The sequence below is a fragment of the Ovis canadensis genome, chromosome 4, assembly GCF_042477335.2.
Source record: "Ovis canadensis isolate MfBH-ARS-UI-01 breed Bighorn chromosome 4, ARS-UI_OviCan_v2, whole genome shotgun sequence".
Lineage (NCBI taxonomy): Eukaryota > Metazoa > Chordata > Mammalia > Artiodactyla > Bovidae > Ovis > Ovis canadensis.
Window position 1 is genome coordinate 128788254 of NC_091248.1, and position 18835 is coordinate 128807088.

General features: G+C 56.3%; 1 protein-coding gene across 1 annotated transcript; it reads right to left on the reverse strand.

Annotated features, from left to right (window-relative positions):
* Positions 1–650: 650 nt before the first annotated feature.
* IQCA1L (IQ motif containing with AAA domain 1 like) lies at positions 651–18297 on the reverse strand. The gene is made up of 19 exons (XM_069588914.1): positions 18287–18297; positions 17311–17638; positions 15943–16062; positions 15473–15658; positions 12814–12885; positions 11272–11477; positions 10508–10592; positions 9964–10083; positions 9735–9810; positions 9278–9384; positions 5151–5234; positions 4999–5057; positions 4210–4292; positions 3940–4047; positions 3091–3290; positions 2554–2640; positions 2125–2302; positions 1173–1411; positions 651–755 (listed from the first exon to the last, which is right to left on the reverse strand). Exons 1-19 carry the CDS (start codon positions 18295–18297, stop codon positions 651–653), a joined length of 2454 nt encoding a protein of 817 aa, XP_069445015.1.
* Positions 18298–18835: the final 538 nt, after the last annotated feature.

Here is an 18835-nt window from a genome sequence, read left to right on the forward strand (position 1 = left end):
GCCAGGGTCCGCTGGTCCCACGCTCCAGCTTTTGTTTTTTCTTCTATACTTACTGTAGACCTTTTTCTCCTCCTTCTCCTATTTTTCTCCCTTAAACACCTCTGACCTCCCAGATGGCACTAGTACTGAAGAGCGCGCCTGCCAACGCAGGAGACATTAGAGACGCAGGCTCAATATCTGGGTCAGGAAGATGCCCCTGGAGCAGGGAATGGCAACCCACTCCAGTATATCCTTGCCTGGAGAATCCCGTGGATAGAGGAGCCTAGCGGGCTCCAGTCCACGCAGTCGCAAAGGGTCGGACACAACGAAGCGCGCACACACGGACACGTCAGGGAGGGGGAGGGCTGGGGAGCCAGGGTGGGGAAATGACAGCAGGTGAAGACACCAGGTCGGGGTCAGAGGAGTCTGGGAACCAGAGCAGAGCTGGCTTGTGAGTGGCAGGGCCGGGGGTGGAGAGAGGGTGGCTGCGAAGTGGAGCAAGGCTGAGCCGGGCAGGGGCACAGAGCAAGGGGTGGGAAGCATGGACATGGACAAAGAGAGCAGGTCCCCGAGCCGTCTGGCCGTTTATACCTCTGCCCCGCCCCAGTTCCCTCCTGGCCCATGGGGCCCCACCCATCCTGCTCCTAATCTCAGACACCCCAGCCTCAGCATCACTTCTTCTTCTTCTCCTTTGCCAGCTTGGCCTCCTCAGCAGCATCCTGGTCCTTGAGAAGCTTCATCCTCTTCTTGCCCAGCGGGGTCTTGAAGTACCAGTCCTGGGTTGCAGGAAAGGTGAAGGCGACAGGTCAGACCCTTCGCTTTGCTGGCTGACCTCGCCCTTCCCTTCAGATGGATCTGCGTCTTCCACGCGCAGGTCCTCTGCTCTCCTCTGGGGTCCTAGGGTTCCTGCCAGAGCCCTGGTTTCCCTCGCTCATCACCGGATACTCTGGGCCACGGTCAGGGGTGAGAGGTCTCCTCCCCTGCCCTGCACCCCCTGGTCCTCCCCCGGCCATCCCCGGGGTCAGTGGCTGCGGGTGCCCAGCTGGCCCTGCCCACGAGTCCTTCTCTTCTGAGCTCCGTGGGGAGCAGATGGAGGGGTCCAAAGTACACTATCGGCCTGGGGGGGCTTCAGAGGGCTGACTCCCCCGCTGCTGTTGGTCCTGCCCCCATCCCTGCCCCTGCCAAAGCCTCACCTTCAGGGACTCCTCCTCCTCCCTGTACACTGGGTCCAGCTTCGCCAGGGGCCCCAGGAACTCTGAGGTCAGGAGGGGCCGCTTGGACAGCTGCAGGAGCCGCCGCTCAGTCAGCACCGCCTGGATGGCTTGGAGGATGCAGCCAGCTGTGTAGCCGTCGGACACCTTGGCCAGGGCGCTGATGTCCAGGTGCTGGGTCCCCTGGACTCCCTGGGCCTCAATCATATGCCTCCAGAGCACTGCACGCAGTTGAGGGTGGGGGGACACGGGGCAGAGAGAGGCAGTGGGCGCCTCCGTGTCTACAGAGGAGCTCTGTGCTTCTGGAAGGCTGCCCGGTGTCCAGCAGTGCCCCTCCTCCCGGGGAGGTAAGGATCTTCCTCCCCACTTAACATGGCAAGTGAGACTCCGAGGACTTGAGCGGCCTGCCCATGTCTACAGAGGCACACCAGGCCCCAGGCCCCAGGGCGGCTGGTCTAGCCATCCTTCCAGAGCACCTGGAGTGGAGGTCAGGACTCAGAGCAGGGGCAGATAGGGGAAGCAGGGAGCTTTGGCAAGGGCAGTCCTTCGACCCCTTCTCTGACCTGACCCCACATTCCCTGGCCTCACCATGAAAAAGTGAAAAAGTGTTAGTCACTCCGTCGTATCCGACTCTGTGCGACCCCATGGAGACTGTAGCCTGCCAGGCTCCTCTGTCCGTGGGATTCTCCAGGCAAGAATACTGGAGTGGGCTGCCATTCCCTTCTCCAGGGGAATCTTCCCAACCCAGGGATAGAACCTGCTTCTCTTGCATTGCAGGCAGATTCTTTTACCATCTGAGCCACCAGGGAAGACCTGGGTCGGGAAGATCCCCTGCAGGAGGGCAGGGCTACCCACTCCAGCATCCTGGCCTGGAGAATCCCACGGGCAGAGGAACCTGGTGGGCTGCAGTCCACGGGGTCGCAAGGGGCCTCACCATAACGAGAGGCATAATCGGGCCGAGGCAGGAGGAGGATGCGCTCGTAGGTTCGGCAAAGGCCCTTCATCTCGGCCACTTGCGGCCGGTCGGTGGTCCCAATCAGTATCACGCGGTCCCCGGGACTCAGCAGCCGCAGGGCCTTGGTGAGGTCCTTCTTTATTCGCTTCGGGTCCATCTGTTCCGGGGACAGTGGGGAGGGAGGGGTGGGGTGGGGACCAGGGACATCGTACTGGCTTCTAATTCACAAAGCTCAGCCTCACAAGGACCGTGGTGGGGGTGGGGGCAGACGGGAGGGGCTGTCGGTCCCGCTTTAAGGGTAAGGAAGTAAGGCAGGAGGAGGACTCTTCAGAGGCCGTGTGGCGGGTGAGGTCTGGAGTGACGTGAACACACCCACGCCTGCCAGCCTTGCCCACGGGCTCTGCCCACCTCCTCCTCTTCTTTGGGGACCCGCTTGTAGAAAGTCTTCTCCGCATTCCCAATCCAGATCACAGAGGGCTGTAGGTACCGAGCCACCTGGATGCATCAGAAAACAGAAGCCCGAGGTTAGATGTCCTTGGGGAAGGGTCCCTTCCCCATCCAGTTGAACCCAGGGTCAGGGCCGTCCTCGGTCAGTGGCCGGATTCGTTCACACATCCTGCCTGCCCCACCTCTGTGCCCTTCCAACACCCATCACACCAGAGTCCCTGCCCTCCCTGGGGTGATGGTGGTGGTGCGGGGGGCTATGTGTTCAGCTTCATCTCTGCCAAAAGAAGAAACTACCCTGTCTCCCACTTCCTTCCCACCTCCCCCATCACTGGGGCTTTGGGAATCCACAAACTCCCAGCAGGGACTGACTGGTAGGGAGACCTCACAAGCTCCTGAAATGACTCCGCAGCTGGGTGACCCTCCCACCCCCCCACCGAGCCCACCCGGCCCTGTTGTCTCAGTCTGAGAACTCGAGATGCCGTCGGGAGATTCCCAGACCTTAAAGACAACGTGTACCAGCATCTGCCCGCCAGTCTTGCCGGGGTATTTGCCCTGCAGGTTCTCCGGCGACAGGTCGAAAAAGTTGGCACCGGTCTCCGTGCATACGGCCTTCACCAGCATCTTCTTGCCCATGCCGGAGGGGCCCACCAGGAGGATGGAGCGGATGAGGGGAGCCATGGCGTGTATATCGGGGGAGCCTGAGAGAGAAGACGGAGTGGGGGCGGGCAGGGGCCGGCAGGGGGCCGGGGGTGGAGACGTCGAGTCAGGGGAGGCCATGGGCCCCAGGCTGGGCAAGACGAGGGTCAGGTCACGGCTGCACTCTTCTGCCCCAGGGCCTGGGCAATGCCCCCGGGAGAGGCAGCCTGGATGGAGCCTAATGGTTTAGCAAGCCTAATTCTGAAGGGCTACATGGGAAGGGGGACACTGGCGGGGAGAGAGCGGGGTTCAGAAGAGAGCCTCCCTCCTCCCAGTACCCTTTCTTCTCTCCATCCCACCTGTTTCCATTCCTGGATTTTGAAGGGATGGAATTAAAGGGCATGTGACAAAGCCCTTCAGAAAGATTCAGCCTTTGGTGTGTTTCAGGGAGTGGGGGGCTGATCTTCTGGGAACAGGACAGACTAGGGCAGATTGCTCAGGACTGAGGGAGGGGCTGGAAATGTGGGGTCCTCAGCAGGTTGAGGGCCTGCCTGGCTTCAGAGTGTGACCTCTGGGGGGCCCCAAGGAAGGCACAGGGGGAGCCTGACATGCATCCAAAGCCTGTCAGGAGGGTGGATGGATCCACCCTCCTCAGCCGCCTGCCCCGAAGCCCCACCACTCCAGGGCCTGCCTCCCCACCAGGCCTCTCACCGAGCCGCAGAATCCCATACAAGGCCATGTTCTGCCTGATGTCAGCCAGGGAGGGCATAGGCAGCTTGTTTGCCAAGTTCAGGGCTGATCCAAGGTAGAGGCAGTCACCTGGGGTGGGGAGGGGGGCGCAGCTGGTGAGCAGTACCTGCTGGGGCAGGGCACGCAGGGAAAGGGGTCACACAGGGCTGGCAGTTGGCTTCGGAGGTGGCCACGGCCCGGGGAACCGCTCTTTGGTCCAGCCCTGGAGCAGGCGCTGCGGGGAGGTCTCACCAACATAGTCTTTCAAGGGCACTGTCTCGCTCTTCTTTAGAAGGCCTAACACGATGAGTTCTTCAAACAGGGAGTCCATAGGCCTGGCAGAGGATGGCGCAGGGGGGCGCCCAGGACAAAAGGAAAGGGACACAGATTGGTGGGGGCACTGCAGGCAGGAGCAAGGGGGACTAGCCAGAGGTACCCTGTCTGCCTTCCTGTGGTCAGACAGCATCGGAAGGCACGACACTGGCCCACTGGCCCAGACGGTAGCGTGCCCCAGCTGGGTGCCCTAGGGTTTGAGTGGTGTGTGAGAAGGACCAGCACCCTCTGAGACCCAACGTGGGTGACACACAGCCCCTTCCTAGAAACCGCATGGAAGATGTACACGCTATTGGGAGGCTGGGGGTGGGGCTGGCCAGGAACGCAGCTGGCCCCAGTGTGCTCACATCACCAGAGGAGTAGAAAGGGGCCACTGGCAAGGCCCCGACGCCCCAGAGTGGGATGCCCAAGGGTGGTGGGGGAGTGGGGAAGGAAGGAGACACAGGAAGCAGGGAGCGTTTGGAACAATGCCCCACTCACAGCTCATCCTGAATCTCCACTTTCAAAGCACTTTCTTGTGCTTGAGTTCATCCTCACTGCTCTCCCGTGAGTTTGGTGGGGCAGGGACTCGGGTTACTGAGGACGGGGGCTCAGAGAGGTTAAGTGACTTCCCCCAGGTCACACAGCTACAGAACCAGGCCCTGAAGTCTGATCTGTCCTGGACGAGGGCTCACTCCACCACCCCCAGGAAAGTGCGGGCTCTGCTACCTGTCTGGGGTCAGGTCTTTTTCCTTCTTCTTCTTCCCGGGTTTCTTGCCTGCCTTCTTCTGGTAGAAAGCAAACACAGGCAGTGGTCTTCTCTTCCTTGCCTCCCCCGCCCGAGTGCCCTGCCTTGTTCCAGCCCAAGCCCCTCGTCTTGCCTTTGGAGGCTTCGCAGGTCTCGTCTCCTCCCTGTCCACGGCCAACCTCAGGTTCTTCAGCTCCTGACGCATCAGATCATCCACCTGGGGGCCGGCAGGGGGTGTGATGGGGTGACCAGGGCTTGGGGAGGACAGGTAGGAGGCTGAGGATGAAGTCGGGGTCAGGGGGCCCTCAGGGAAGATCCAGCCCAGCCCAGTGATGGCAGCTGGTGGGGGTGGAGGGTTCTTTCGGAATGTCCCAACCCTGATCCATATCTTGCTCATGCTTGAGCCTGGCATTCATGTGGGCAGAAGCTCTGAGGATGGAGCCAGTCAGCTTTCAGTTCAAGCCCCAGTTCAGTTCAGTTCAGTTCAGTTATGTCCAATTCTTTGTGGCCCTATGGACTGCAGCACACCAAGCCTTCCTGCCGGGAGCTGTGTGAGGAATCCCGCCCATGGCAAAGGTCATGAGGAAGGAGGCTTGACATACGCAAAGGCGGGATCAAGCCTCAGGGGTCCCCTTGGAGATTCTCGAGCATCTACCCCCAAAACCAGAGTCTGCCTACCTTACTGCATTATGTTTCCACCTATTCTTCTGACATTAACAGGGGGCTATCCCCCACCACCTTTCTCTGGAAAAAGTTAACTTAGAGCTCCAGTTAACAGTCTCCTGCATACAAAAGGAGTGTCTCAGCTCAAACCCCTCTGATGGCTCTCTAACTTTCCTGACAGGTTTACCCAGACTTTCACAACTACGCATGTGATTGTTTATAGCCCCCCAACAGCAAGAGGCACGAAGCTTAAAACATTTTAAAGATACAGAGCCTTTTTCAAAGAGCTAAGAATTATATTGGTGAAAGGTTTTCATTGTTGTGTTAATGACTGCCACCAGGCCTCCATATCCTTTATCTTTTAGGCCCCTGGAGGATATTAATCAATGTAATTGGGATGCAGAAATAGGAATATAGTAGTTTTGATGTTAGCAATACTAGACTTTTGAGTTAATGAATTTTCTCTTTGTTATAAATCACAGTACTCCTCTTTCCTTGTTATAAATTGTTGTGTCCTTGCTATGTAAGAATGTAGCCTTAATTAGTGCTTTCTGAGAGTGGCACCTGACTTTAGTAAGAACAACACTTTTAGGGCAAATAAGTTTTCTGGTTGACAGACCCTTATCAGAAAAGGGCCATAAAATGCTAATAGGCCTCCTGGCCAGAAGATGATGTAAATCACCTAAGACCTGTGTATACAGCTAGGTATGCAGAGAGAAAGCCTGGTCTCGATAAAGGTCAGGGCTGCTGACCTTGCATGATTTTGTATTATCCATTGATCTCTATATTAAAAAAAAAAAAAAAGTATAAAAGCTTTCCTGGAAAATAAAGGATGAACCAGTTTCTCGGAAATCTGGCTTCCCCCGTGTCTTCTTTTCTTTCTTACTCTATTTTCTGGCTGATTCCCCTCTGGAGCATAGAGGCTCATCGTGTCTACTTATTTGTCTGGGCTTCTAAGACCCACGTGAGAGGGAGCCCAAGGCAGGGCACCCTCTGCTATTCAAGTGGGCGCCTGTGGCCTTATATAGACAGTGTAAGTCTCTTGTCTGAGGCTTTATTGGCTTTCTATGTAAACCAAGGAATGCAGCCTCTTTCTCTCCTCTATTTTCTTAACTGCAAACTCTTTCCTTATCTCTCTCTAAATCTATATATCTCTCTCGCCACACCATCCCCGCTTAGAATTACCCTGGATCCACCGGGGCTGGACCCCAGCACCTCCCTGTCCATCACCAGCTCCCAGAGCTTACTCAAACTCATGTCCTTCAAGTCAGTGATGCCATCCAATCATCTCATCCTCTGTCATCCCCTTCTCCTCCCACTTTCAATCTTCCCTAGCATCAAGGGTTTTTCCAATGAGTCAGTCCTTCACATCAGGTGGCCAAAGTATTGGAGCTTCAGCTTTAGCATCAGTCCTTCCAATGAACACCCAGGACTGATCTCCTTTAGGATGGACTGGCTGGATCTCATTGCAGTCCAAGGGACTCTCAAGAGTCTTCTCCAATACCACAGTTCAAAAGCATCAATTCTTTGGCACTCAGCTTTCTTTTAGTCCAACTCTCACATCCATACATGACCACTGGAAAAACCATAGCCTTGACTAGATGGACCTTTGTTGGCAAAGTAATGTTTCTGCTTTTGAATATGCTATCTAGGTTGCTCATAACTTTCCTTCCAAAGAGTGTCTTCTAATTTCATGGCTTAGGTCATCATCTGCAGTGATTCTGGAGCCCAAGAAAATAAAGTCTCTCACTGTTTCCATTGTTTCCCCAATTATTTGCATGAAGTGATGGGACCAGATGCTGTTATCTCAGTTTTCTGAACATTGAGTTTTAAGCCAACTTTTTCACTCTCCTCTTTCACTTTCATCAAGAAGCTCTTAGTTCTTCACTTTCTGCCATAAGGGTGGTGTCATCTGCATATCTGAGGTTATTGATATTTCTCCCAGAAATCTTGATTTCAGCTTGTGCTTCATCCACTCTGACATTTTTCATGATGTAGTCTGCATGTAAGTTAAATAACCAGCATGACAATATACAGCCTTGACGTACTTCTTTCCCTATTTGAAACCGGTCTGTTCTTCCATGTCCAGTTCCAACTGTTGCATCTTGACCTGCATACAGATTTCTCAGGAGTCAGGTAAGGTGGTCCGGTATTCCCATCTCTTGAAGAATTTTCCAGTTTGCTGTGATCCACACAGTCAAAGGCTTTGGCATAGTCAATAAAGTAGAAATTGATGTTTTTCTGGAACTCTTGCTTTTTTGATGATCAAATAGATATTGGCAATTTGATCTCTGATTCCTCTGCCTTTTCTAAAACCAGCTTGAACATCTAGAAGTTCATAGTTCACATACTGTTGAGGCTTGGCTTGAAGAATTTTGAGCACTACTTTGCTAGTGTGTGAGATGAGTACAATTGTGTGGTAGTTTGAGCATTCTTTGGCATTGCCTTTCTTTGGGATTGAATGAAAACTGACCTTTTCCAGTCCTGTGGCCATTGCTGAGTTTTCCAAATAGGCTGGCATATTGAGTGCAGCACTTTCACAGCATCATCTTTCAGGATTTGAAACAGCTCAACTGGGATTCCATCACCTCCACTAGCTTTGTTCGTAGTGATGCTTCCTAAGGCCCACTTGACTTCACATTCCAGGATGTCTGGCTCTAGGTGAGTGATCACACCATCGGGGTTATCTGGGTCATGAAAATCTTTTTTGTATAGTTTTTCTGTGTATTCTTGCCACCTCTTCTTAATCTCTTCTGCTTCTGTTACATCCATACCATTTCTATTCTTTATTGTGCCCATCTCTGCATGAAATGTTCCCTTGGTATCTCTAATTTTCTTGAAGAGATCTCTAGTCTTTCCCATTCTATTTTTTTCCTGTATTTATTTGCATTGTTCACTGAGGAAGGTTTTCTTATCTTTCCTTGCTATTCTCTGGAACTCTGCATTCAAATGGGTATCTCGTTTTCTCCCTTGCCTTTAGCTCAAACCCCAGATCCACTGTTTGAAGTCTGCATGGGGGACTTTCCTGCTGGCCCCATGGCTAAGAATCTGTCTTGCAATGCAGGGGATTCAGGTTCAATGCCCGATCAGAGAATGAAGATCATGCATGCCACAGAGCAACTAAGCTGTGCCCCACAACTACTGACCCCCCACCCACAACTAGAGAGTCCGCATGCTGCAACGAAACGTCTCAAGGGCCGCAACTAAGATCCAATGCTGCCAAATAAATTAAATAGTCTGCGTGACCTTGAGCAATTTCGTGACCTCTCAGCCTCAGGTTCCTCACATGTGATGTCAAGAAAATTAAGGCGCCTGCCTCACATGTTGTTGGAAAGATTGTGTGATCCAATGCTCCCAAGGTGGGCAGCACAGGGTGGGCAGAGGACAGTGGGTATGTCCCCAGCATAGAGCCCCTCGTGTCCCCCACCCTCAGGGCTGTGTCAGAGGACCCCGGGGACCAAGATGCCCCCAGATGGGAACGGGACTACACCAGGCAGGCAGTGCCTAGAGGCAGGGTGCTGCAGAGGCTGGCAGGCCGGGGGCTGGTGGGCAGCAAGGATGGAGTCTGATCCTTGGAGGCCCTGCAGGGATGCTCACCTGTATCCGGATCTCCTGTTCCACCTCTTTCCTCTCTTCCATCTTGAGGGTCTCAGAGTCAAAACTCTGGCTGGGAAAGAGGCTGTCAAACCGGTTCTTCCATAGATCTGCTGGTGCAGGGGCGTATGTCCAGGATCCAGATATACACACACACTCAAGCTCATGTGCACACAGAAGCTCACAGGTGCACGCATGCACGCTGGCCCAGCTCTCCTCTCACTGAGCTGCCTGGCACTTCCAGCCAGACTGCAGATCCAGGCCTGATCCCAAGGTCTGTGGCCACAGGATTCAGACCCACAGCCCACGGAGCACACCTCATGCCCCTCTCCTCTTCGGCTTTCTCCCTTCGGCCATCACCCCCATGTCCCCATGCCCCCTACACGTGGCACAGGCCCACTCTCCCAGGGACCAAGGTCACCCCAAGACCCCACAGGCCTGACCGCCCCTCTGCTCTCACTCATGTACTCCTTGTGGCCAGCGTTAATTGCAGGGATGGATTTGGAAGGCAGTGCTCTAAGCATCGTGTCTGCTTCCTGGAACAGAGACATCCTCCACTCAGAGCCCTCACCTCCACGCATCACCTCCGCGCATCTGGGCCTGATGCTCCCAGACCTGCCTCCCGCCAGGCACTCTCTGAGACTCCGTGCCCCTGCCCCCTTGGTCCGTGGCTCCAGGCGGTGCCTTACTCCCTTCTTGGTCTTTTCTCCCTTCTTCTTTTTCTCTTTTTCCTCCTTTTCTTTCTCCTTACTTTTCTCTTGCTCCTTCTTTTTGTTCTCCTGGACTTGCACCTCCAGTTCCATCCTCACCTGTGACAGGCACAGGAAGATGCTTTGGAGAAGACCAAGGGGGTTGATATGAGCCAGAGAATCCCAGGGCCTGAGCTAGGGGTGGACCCAGGATTCCCAAGGCCTCGCGTCACTGGTGCGACCCAGGCATCGAGGGTCCAGGAAGAAAGGGGCTCAACTGAGTGGGTGGGTGCTTGCCCAGAGCTGCTGCTCTCCCCGGGGGTCTCCATGGAAGTGGGGAGATGGAGTCACAGTGCTCTCATCACACACGTCACCTCTCTCTGACCCAGGGGGCCTTCTCCAGCTCCTTCTGGGGACCCCTTCCTCCAACATATCTGCATCCTCTCCCCCAGCCCCTGCCACCCTCAGCTGACACTCAGGTTACTCTCTCTAACCTCAGATTCCACCTAACACAGAAATGCCTCTATTCCCACCCCTGGGGTACCTGTTCTGGAGTCTTGTCTGCAAAGATCAGGGAGGATCCACCTAAAGACTCGTCTGGATAATCAGGGAATCGGCCGGTGAGGGCACTAAATGGACATAAGATGGTCAGAGAGATGGATGGATGGAAGAATGGGTGGATAGATGAGTGGACGGAAAAGTGGATGGGTGGATGGATGCATGGATGGATGGACAGATGGGCGGAGGAACAGAAGGATAAATGGATGATGGATGGGTGGACAGATGGGTGGGTGGATGGACAGATGGGTGGATGGACAGAGGGGTGGACGGATGGATGGTTGGGTGGATGGGTGGGTGGATGGATGTACAGATGGGTGGAGGAACAGAAGGATAAATGGATGATGGATGGGTGGACAGATGGGTGGGTGGATGGACAGATGGGTGGATGGACAGAGGGGTGGACGGATGGGTGGCTGGCTGGCTGGATGGATGGATGGACGATGGAGAAAGACAAAGGACAAGGCAGACAGGGAGAGGGGGAGGGAGTGGATCGTTACAGAACAGAGTAGGGAGACCAGTGAGGGGGTGTCCCTGGACACTTTCCCGTCTTATTCTGGCGTTTTCTCTGCCATCTGGGGAAGCAGGAAGTCACGCGTGGTGCTGTTCCCGCAGGCTGGGGGCCCCGAGTTACACCCAGTGTGTCAGCAGCGTGTCAGGGGTTGGGGGGTAAGCCGGGGTGGGCTGAGAAAGGCAAGAGGGGGGTTCACGGCGGGGGAGGGGCCGTCCGCGGAGGCCGGGGGCACTGACTGGCACTCGATGAACCACTGTCGGATCTGCTCCTTCATCTTCTCCTTCGTGTCGGGCCCCTCCACCTCCCTGAGGTGGTCGCGGGTCTTCACCACGGCCAGCTGGAACTCCTCCTCCTTCTCGGCCTGGCGGAGCCTGCGCACATCTGTCCCGAGGCTGGCCTGGGACCGGGTGCCCACGGGCCCTGCCGGGCTGGCTGAGGGGAGCTGGGGACGTGGACGGGGAGGCGAGGGGCTCAGGGGTGGGAGTGGGGTGCCCCAGCACTCCCCATCCCCGCACAGAGCCCCGTGTGCGCACACACCCACGCGGAACAGCAGGGCTTGCCTGCATCAGAAGAAATTGTGTTTGCAGCCTGAAACTCGTCTGTGTAAATTACTCTGATAATGAGTTTGCTAGATGCATCCGGGCTGGCCCCCCACCCCCGCCTGCTCCCCTAGCACCCGCGCCCCCCACCCCAGCCTCCAGCCCCAGCCCCAGCCCCACCCCCACGCCCAGCGCCCGTGTTGGCAGCCGCTCCGCAGCCACTTTCCCGCCTCATTGGCTCCCAAATGTATTTTAAATATCACTCTGCGCAGAGACAATTACTGAAAACGCTGAGCTCACACTGTTGATGGGCCCAGGCGGCCGGGCTCATTCCTCACCCACCAGTCGTGCCATGGCCCCCTGCCCCCCCACCCCACCAAGCCACGACCCAGCCCTGGCCTCCTGGGGTCCGGCTGCCCCGGTCTTCAGCGAGCTCCGACCTCCGCCCCCACGTGGGCCACCCGGTCCTTCCCTCCTTCTGAAGCCCCCAGCCTCCTTGGAGCAGCCATCCCAGCCCTTCTGTCCCCAACCCCAGCACCCCCTCCCAGCCCCTCCTTCAATCTCCCCTTATAGGCCAGGCTTTTGTGGCTCTGCCCAGGGCCCAGCACCCTCCCAGGGATCGCAGAACCTCACCCCTGTGATGGCTTCCTCTCCTAAGTCGGCAGAGCCCAGCTGGGGGCCGATCACCACAGAGTACAGGACTCAGGTCTGTCTTCCCCGCCTGCACCCTCACCCCTGGCCGCCCATGCTCCCCGCCCCCACCCTCCATGGGCACATTCATGCCCCAGTCACCTAGCTCATACTTAGCCATTCTGCCTGCAGGGCAGAGGAGAGGAGGGAGTTGGGGATCTCAGAGCGAGTGGGGAGCCTGTGCCCCCGCGAAAGGCTCTAGGGTGAAGGGGGTGTGTCCTCATCGCAACTGGGCCCCCCACATGCTTCTCCCAGAGGCTGCAGGAAACCCACTGGCCCTGGGAACTGGCCTTGTGCCACTGCGGGGCCCACTCCCTGCAGCCTCTCCTGCCAGCTCCATCGTGGGCCAGGGGACAGGATGCTCTGAGCCACCGTCCCTCACCCCACCCCATGTATGACTTCCCTCCAAAGGGCTCTGGTGGGGGGGGAGCAGGAAGGGACGTGGCTTGGCAGTGGCTTTGTGGTGACCTTCCACCAGGGTCCCCAGACCCTCCTCCCCCAGTCCTCAGTGGAGGGAGGTGTGCACAGGGCTGGGGGCAGGATGCTCACCATGCCGATGAACTCCATCTCGGTTCGCCGGTCCTGCTGAGTGCGTTTCCTCTGCAGGTAACCCTTCCACACCTGGGGGACACATGGGCCCGGACACTCCTCACACTGCCTTTCTGCTGGGATGCAGGGTAGTGGGCAGAGCTCTGGGGAGGGCACCTCTAGGATTCAGCTCACTGGCCACTGACCCTTGAGCAGAGATAGCCCAGTCAGGGTGGGGCCGGTCTGCACCCAGACCTCCGGCACTCTCGGAGCCCGCCAGGAATTCCCTCTGTCTCATCTCCACCTTCTAACCTGCCTTTAAAAATATTTCTGTTCTTAGTTGCGGCAGGTGAACTCTTAGTTGCAGCATGTGGGATCTAGTTCCCCAACCAAGGATCGAACCTGGGCCTCTTGCACTGGGAGTGCAGAGTCTTTGCCAACAGACCACTAGGGAAGTCCCTAACCTGCTGTATCTTTTGAGGCACAAATCAGAGCTCAGATTCCACCTCCTCTGAGAAGCCCTCCCTGCTCTCACTTCTCAGCATACTTGCAGCATCTGGAGTAAATGCTTGCTTCCACCCAGGCCCATAGACCTGGGTGCTGTTGAGACCATGCAGCTCCCCTAATTAATCCCTACATGTTACAAGGAAACTGAGGCCAGAGATGGGACATGGCCTCTCCCAGGTCCCAGGGCCGTTCGGCGCAGAGCCGAGACCAAGGCCCGGTTTCCTGACTCCTCACCCAGGGCTCCTCTCCCGGCTACTCTTGGGCCTGTGGACAACCCGGTGCCCTGGGGAGAATAGAGGGAGGCAGGGCCAGTGCCTCACTCGGCAGTCTGGGACAGAGCCTCAGTGGGCAGGCTCTGTCCAGGCTCCTGGCCAGGCTTCGTCCTCCTGCTCCCATGACAAGCACAGGAAAGACCCCTGATAACTAAGGGCCTCACACACTCTCCCCCTCTGATGAGTGGGGAACCCGGGACCTGGGACGCAGTGTTGCCATACCCTTGAGGTCTGGAGACAGGGACGAAAGGACGAGCTTTGACTTTCGGGTTGAGGGAGGATGCTCCAGCTTTGGGGCTGACCCTCCTTCTCCAAAGGCTTGTTTTAGCGAGCCCTAGGGTGAGGACCCCCTGTTCACCCATGGGGCAGCCAGACCTGGGTGCAGGATGCACAGCACCCCAGCCCAAGTCCCCTGATTTGCAATCTGAAAATCTGTCTCGGTTGGAGAGGACATCTGTTCTCAAGGCTGCTGTCTGTTAGTTGGCTGGTTTGCTCTGGATTTTGGGGAAGTCCTAAGTCTCCTGTATTGGGCTGGGAAACAGAAGTTTTGGAGGCTCTGAGACTTGATAGAAGATGGGAGAGGAGCTTGACTTAGAAGAGAAAGCTCCAGAAGCCCCAGCTCAGCAGTCCTGGGCCTTCCTGCCCTGGCGTTCTCTAGGGTGCCTCCCATCTTATCAAGCTGGTAACCACTGCCCCTCTGTGAGTCGGCTTAGCGCACCTGGGGGGAGATCCGCAGGGCTGCCAGGAGACAGGAGAGGCATGCCCGCTAGGACAGCGGGCCGGCACAGGGGGGATCTAGAGATGGAGCTGGGTGTTCTGTAGTGAGGTGGGAGGGGCTGTGATGAAAGGGTGACCTCAGGGGGCCCAGACCCCGAAGACACCTGGAGTCATCAGTTCTCAGACTCCATATCCTTCATCATGCTTCCTTTTGCCTCAGCTACCTGGAGGCTCAGGCTACAATTCAGCGACTCATTTCTTTGCCTTTCTTTTTTATTTTTTCAGTTATGACAGAATGATAACGTTTACAGGAGACTTGGGAAATACAGAAGCATTACATACGGTTCCACTACATATTACAACTATTTTTTTTTCAGTAGATAAACTAATATTTTTAGCTGGAGCTTCCCTGGTGGCTCAGACAGTAAAGTGTCTGCCTGCAGTGCAGGAGACCCAAGTTCGATCCCTGAGTTGGGAACATCCCTGGAGAAGGAAATGGCAACCCACTCCAGTATCCTTGCCTGAAAGATTCCATGGACAGAGGCCTGGTGGGCTACAGTCCATGGGGTTGCAAAGAGTCGGACACAACTGAGCAACTTCATTTCACTCACTTTCAACATCAAACTCTCAAAAATTCATAAAATGGACAGACAGAAAAGCAGAAGGATGTAGCAGGCCGGAAGAGGTTTTGTGACTCGTTTTTCACCGTCTTACAAGTTTTGGGGATGATCGTCTACTCTGTTCTGCTGCTGTATTACGGATCTTTCTCCTCTAATTTAAAATTTTTATTTATTATTGTTATTTTTAAAATTTTTGGCTACACCATGTGGCTTGTGGAATTTTAGTTCCCTGAACAGGGATTGAACTCAGGTCCTTGGCAGTGAGAATGAGGCACCCTCACCCCCGGACTGCCAGAGAATTCCCTTTCTCCTTTGATTTTAATGATCCTTCTGTTTGGGGGGCTTTTATGGTGTCCCACTTCAAGTCTTTTGGGGAAGATGGAGAACAAATAATACATAAGATACATATTTATTACCGATGAAGTTCCCTAGCTTAACATCTAGTTGTGGGGCAGCAGAATCCAACTGCTTGTATTTCTGTCTTCAATTGCTGAGCCAGGCAGGCTTCCTGGAGGAGGTGACTTTCCTCCAGGATGCCTGGTGTTGGGGGGTGGGGGGTTTTACCTTCTGTATGGTGATGGCTGCTTCATCCTGACTGAACTTGAACCGACCTTCCTCCCAAATCTTCCGGTCTCGCTCCTCCTCTTTCCGAATCTCCCGCATGAAGATGGCCCGGAGCCTGCCTTGCCTGGCCCGCTCGGCCTTTTGCAGTAGCATTATGGCCTCAGTCCGGCTTAATATTGGAAAGCTCTGGCCGCAGCAGGAGCAAAGGAGGAGGAAACGAGGGAGGGTTGCCATCTCCAGTTGGGAGATCAGTCCCCTCAAGACATGCTGGGGGCATGTCCCAGGGCAGTGAGGTGCCCAAGTCGTGTGTCTCTGCCTTGGTGTGGGAAGGTTATGAGGAGCATAGCGCAGCAGTGAGGGGGCCAGGACTACCCAGAGCGCTCTCTGAGGTGGTGAAGGGCAGAACAGGACCTCCACGTCCTGAAGCAGGGAGCTCTGTTCCAGGGCAGGGGGTGTCTTCCCTGACTCACCCCCTCTGAGATCTCTGGCTTCAGTCTGGACAGCAGCTCCGTCAGCACGTGTTCCCGCTCCTTCAGGGTGCTGGACCGCTCCAGCTCAAAATACTTGGGAATCGGAACCTCCAGGTCTGCCTTTGGGGCAACACAGGAGAAGGAGAGTTGGGAATAAACCTCCAGACCCTCTGTCCAACCCATTACAGCTTTCAGCTGCATACACACCCCTGGGGCTGGCTTCCTCCATCCTAGGGCTGCGGGGTGGGAAATGTACAGATTTTGGGCAGATCGCCCCAAGAGTCATTCCCCTCTTCCTTTGACCTTGTCATGTGCCCAGAGTTGAATTCTGAAGGGTCATGGTAGGTAATGGGCAGTGGTCCCAGTCCTAGCTGTACATATGAGTCAACTGGGACCCAAGCTCTTAAAATGGAGGCTCCTAGGCCCTCCCCGGGCAACCACATCAGAATGGCAGGGCCTGGAGAATGTCTGTTTTTTCAAGTCCACAGATGGGTCTCAGGCAGCTAGTTGGGGAAACTTTGAGTCCTCCTTAGACGTGGAACAGGGAACCCTGACCTTGGGACGGGCTGGAGGCCAGTGCAGAAGCGCTATGCTCTGGGACTTGCTGATGCACAGACATCCACTGAGGGTCTTGTGAAAATGCAGAGGCAGAGTAGTGGGTCTGGGGTGCAGCCAGAGATTCTGCATCTCTAACAAGCTCCTCCGTGATGCTGACGCTGCTGGTCCGCGAACCACGCTTTGAGGAACAAGCCTCCAGGGGACCCTTTCCAGCAATTCCCTGCAATGGGGTTCGTGGATCCTCCTGGCCAAACAGAACTTCCAGCCTGACTCCCCAGCCACCCTTAACTTTTTTTTTTTTTAAGATTTATTTATTTATTTTTGGCTGTGCTAGGGCTTTGTTGCTGCACACAGGCTTTCTCTAGATGCTGCAAGTGGGGGTTACTCTCTAGTTGGGGGTGCACAGGCTTCTCATTGTGGTGCCTTCTCTTGGGGAGCTCAGGCTCTAGGCTCAGTCGTTGTGGCTCACGGGCTCAGCTGCCACATGGCGTGTGGGATCTTCCCAGAGCAGGGATTGAACCCGCGTCCCTTGCATTGGCAGGCAGACTCAACCGCTGGACGACCAGGGAAGTCGCACCTCCTAAGGTGCGTGAACTTTCCAAACCCCATCGTCCTATCTGCCCTGCCTGCCTTCCCTTGCAGATGACGTTCCAGGGCCTGGGGTGTCCGAGGAAAGTCAAGGCCACCCCTACTCCAAGCTGGGGCTGGGGCTTGGTTTGCTTCCACAAGGAGGGGGAGATCAAGGCTAGCCACCCCCCAGCTCCCCGCCCCCGAGCTGGGGTGGGTGCGGTGCTTGAGCAGCCCGCGCACCGGGGTGAGCTTTAAGTCCTGCAGCACTTGGTCCAGGCAGTGGGTCTCACACAGGTCGGCGCGAACCAGATCGTCTTTGAGCTCCAGCACGCGGCAGGCCACGCTGTCCAGCAGCCGCCGCAGCAGCCGCCGCTTCTGCGGCTGCACCATCTGGTCGTAGAGGGTGTCGAAGCGGCGCAGCAGCCCCAAGTAGTACAGATAGAGCGAGGAGAGCCGGTACTGGAAGGACTGCCGCTCGCGCTCCGAAACGGCTTCCCCCAGCAGCGGCTCCTGGTCCAGCAGCTCTTCCAAGATCAGGTGGGAGGAGTCCCAGAGGCGCTGGTAAGCTCTGGGAGGAGGGGGCGGCAGGGGGCGCCCTGAGCCTCAGAGGAGTGGGGAAGGGGGCTGAGGAGGGGATGCCCTGAGCCTGAGAAGAGCAAGGGAGGGGTGGGGTCAGGGGAGCTCCCCTGAGGCGCCTGAAGACCTGAACTCAAGGTCCCAGAGATGTGATGCTAAGGAGATTCATGGCCCGGAGGTGGAGTTCCAGGAAGGGAGAGGACTTCAGGAAGCTGAGATGGTGGCCCCAGGGAGACCCCCTGAGGCTTAGAGAAGCCGAGGGACTGGGGCCCCTGGGGCTGGAGCCCACTGAGGGAGGAACAAGGAGGGTGACGAATGGGCACCTGCCAAGGGAGGGGCCTCTCAGAGCCTGTGGCTGGTCCCTCCAGGCTGGAGGGACACCTCCAATGGTCTAGGATGGTGGGCTGGCAGCGGGGGTGAGGGCGAGCTGTAGAGAAAGGTACTGTGTGGAGGGACTGTTCTGGAATCAATAGCCTGAGGGAAACCTGAGCACAGGCAGGAGCGGCCAGGGTGGCTGTGTGTGTCCAGGGTCCAGGTGGGGCCAGCCCTCAGAAGCCCCTCTCCCACCAGCCCGTCCCCAGCGGCCCGGCCCAAGGACCAGGGAGACGCCATGCCCTTTGTTCTCCCCTCCTTCACTCACGCCTCGGACATGGTGCCCAACTCCGCTCTGCCCTTTGTGAGCTGGTCCTGGAATCCACAGAATGTCTGTGGTTCCACCCAGATGCCGCTCCACAAAGCCAGAATAGCCCAGTTTTAAGAGTTCTGTCCCATTGTCTCAAAGTTCTAAGGCTGTGAGGGGAAGGGGTACAGGTACAGGATTGGGGACGCTTATCTTGGAGGACACCCCGGAGGTGGCATGCCAGATGGCGTGGGCTCCCTTGTAGCAAGCCTTGGCCAGGGGACGGTGGGGTCAGCCGCAGCTACTTCCCTTGTGAGGATCAAATGAAAGAATGGGCTTTGTTTGACGTCACCCTGTAGACCATGAGGCTCTGGGTGGTTGTTAGTCCTAAAGGCATTCGTCCAGCTGTTCTCTCTGCTGGAGACCAGGCCCAGCCTCCCTACACTCGTGCGTGACTGCACCACAGGGGCAAAGGGGCAGGAGTTGGGCTTGGCAGGCCTGGGTTCACACGGCTTGTGGACTCTTAGTTCCCCAACCGGGAACTGAACCCAGGGACACGGCAGTGAGAGA

Excerpts from the sequence above, each read along its gene's own strand:
- IQCA1L (XM_069588914.1), bottom strand. Across the intron at positions 11,478-12,813 it reads AGATGGAGTTCATCGGCATG|CTCCCCTCAGCCAGCCCGGC; the intron begins GTGAGCATCCTG and ends CCACGTCCCCAG. Across the intron at positions 4,293-4,998 it reads AAAGACCTGACCCCAGACAG|GCCTATGGACTCCCTGTTTG; the intron begins GTAGCAGAGCCC and ends ATCCTCTGCCAG.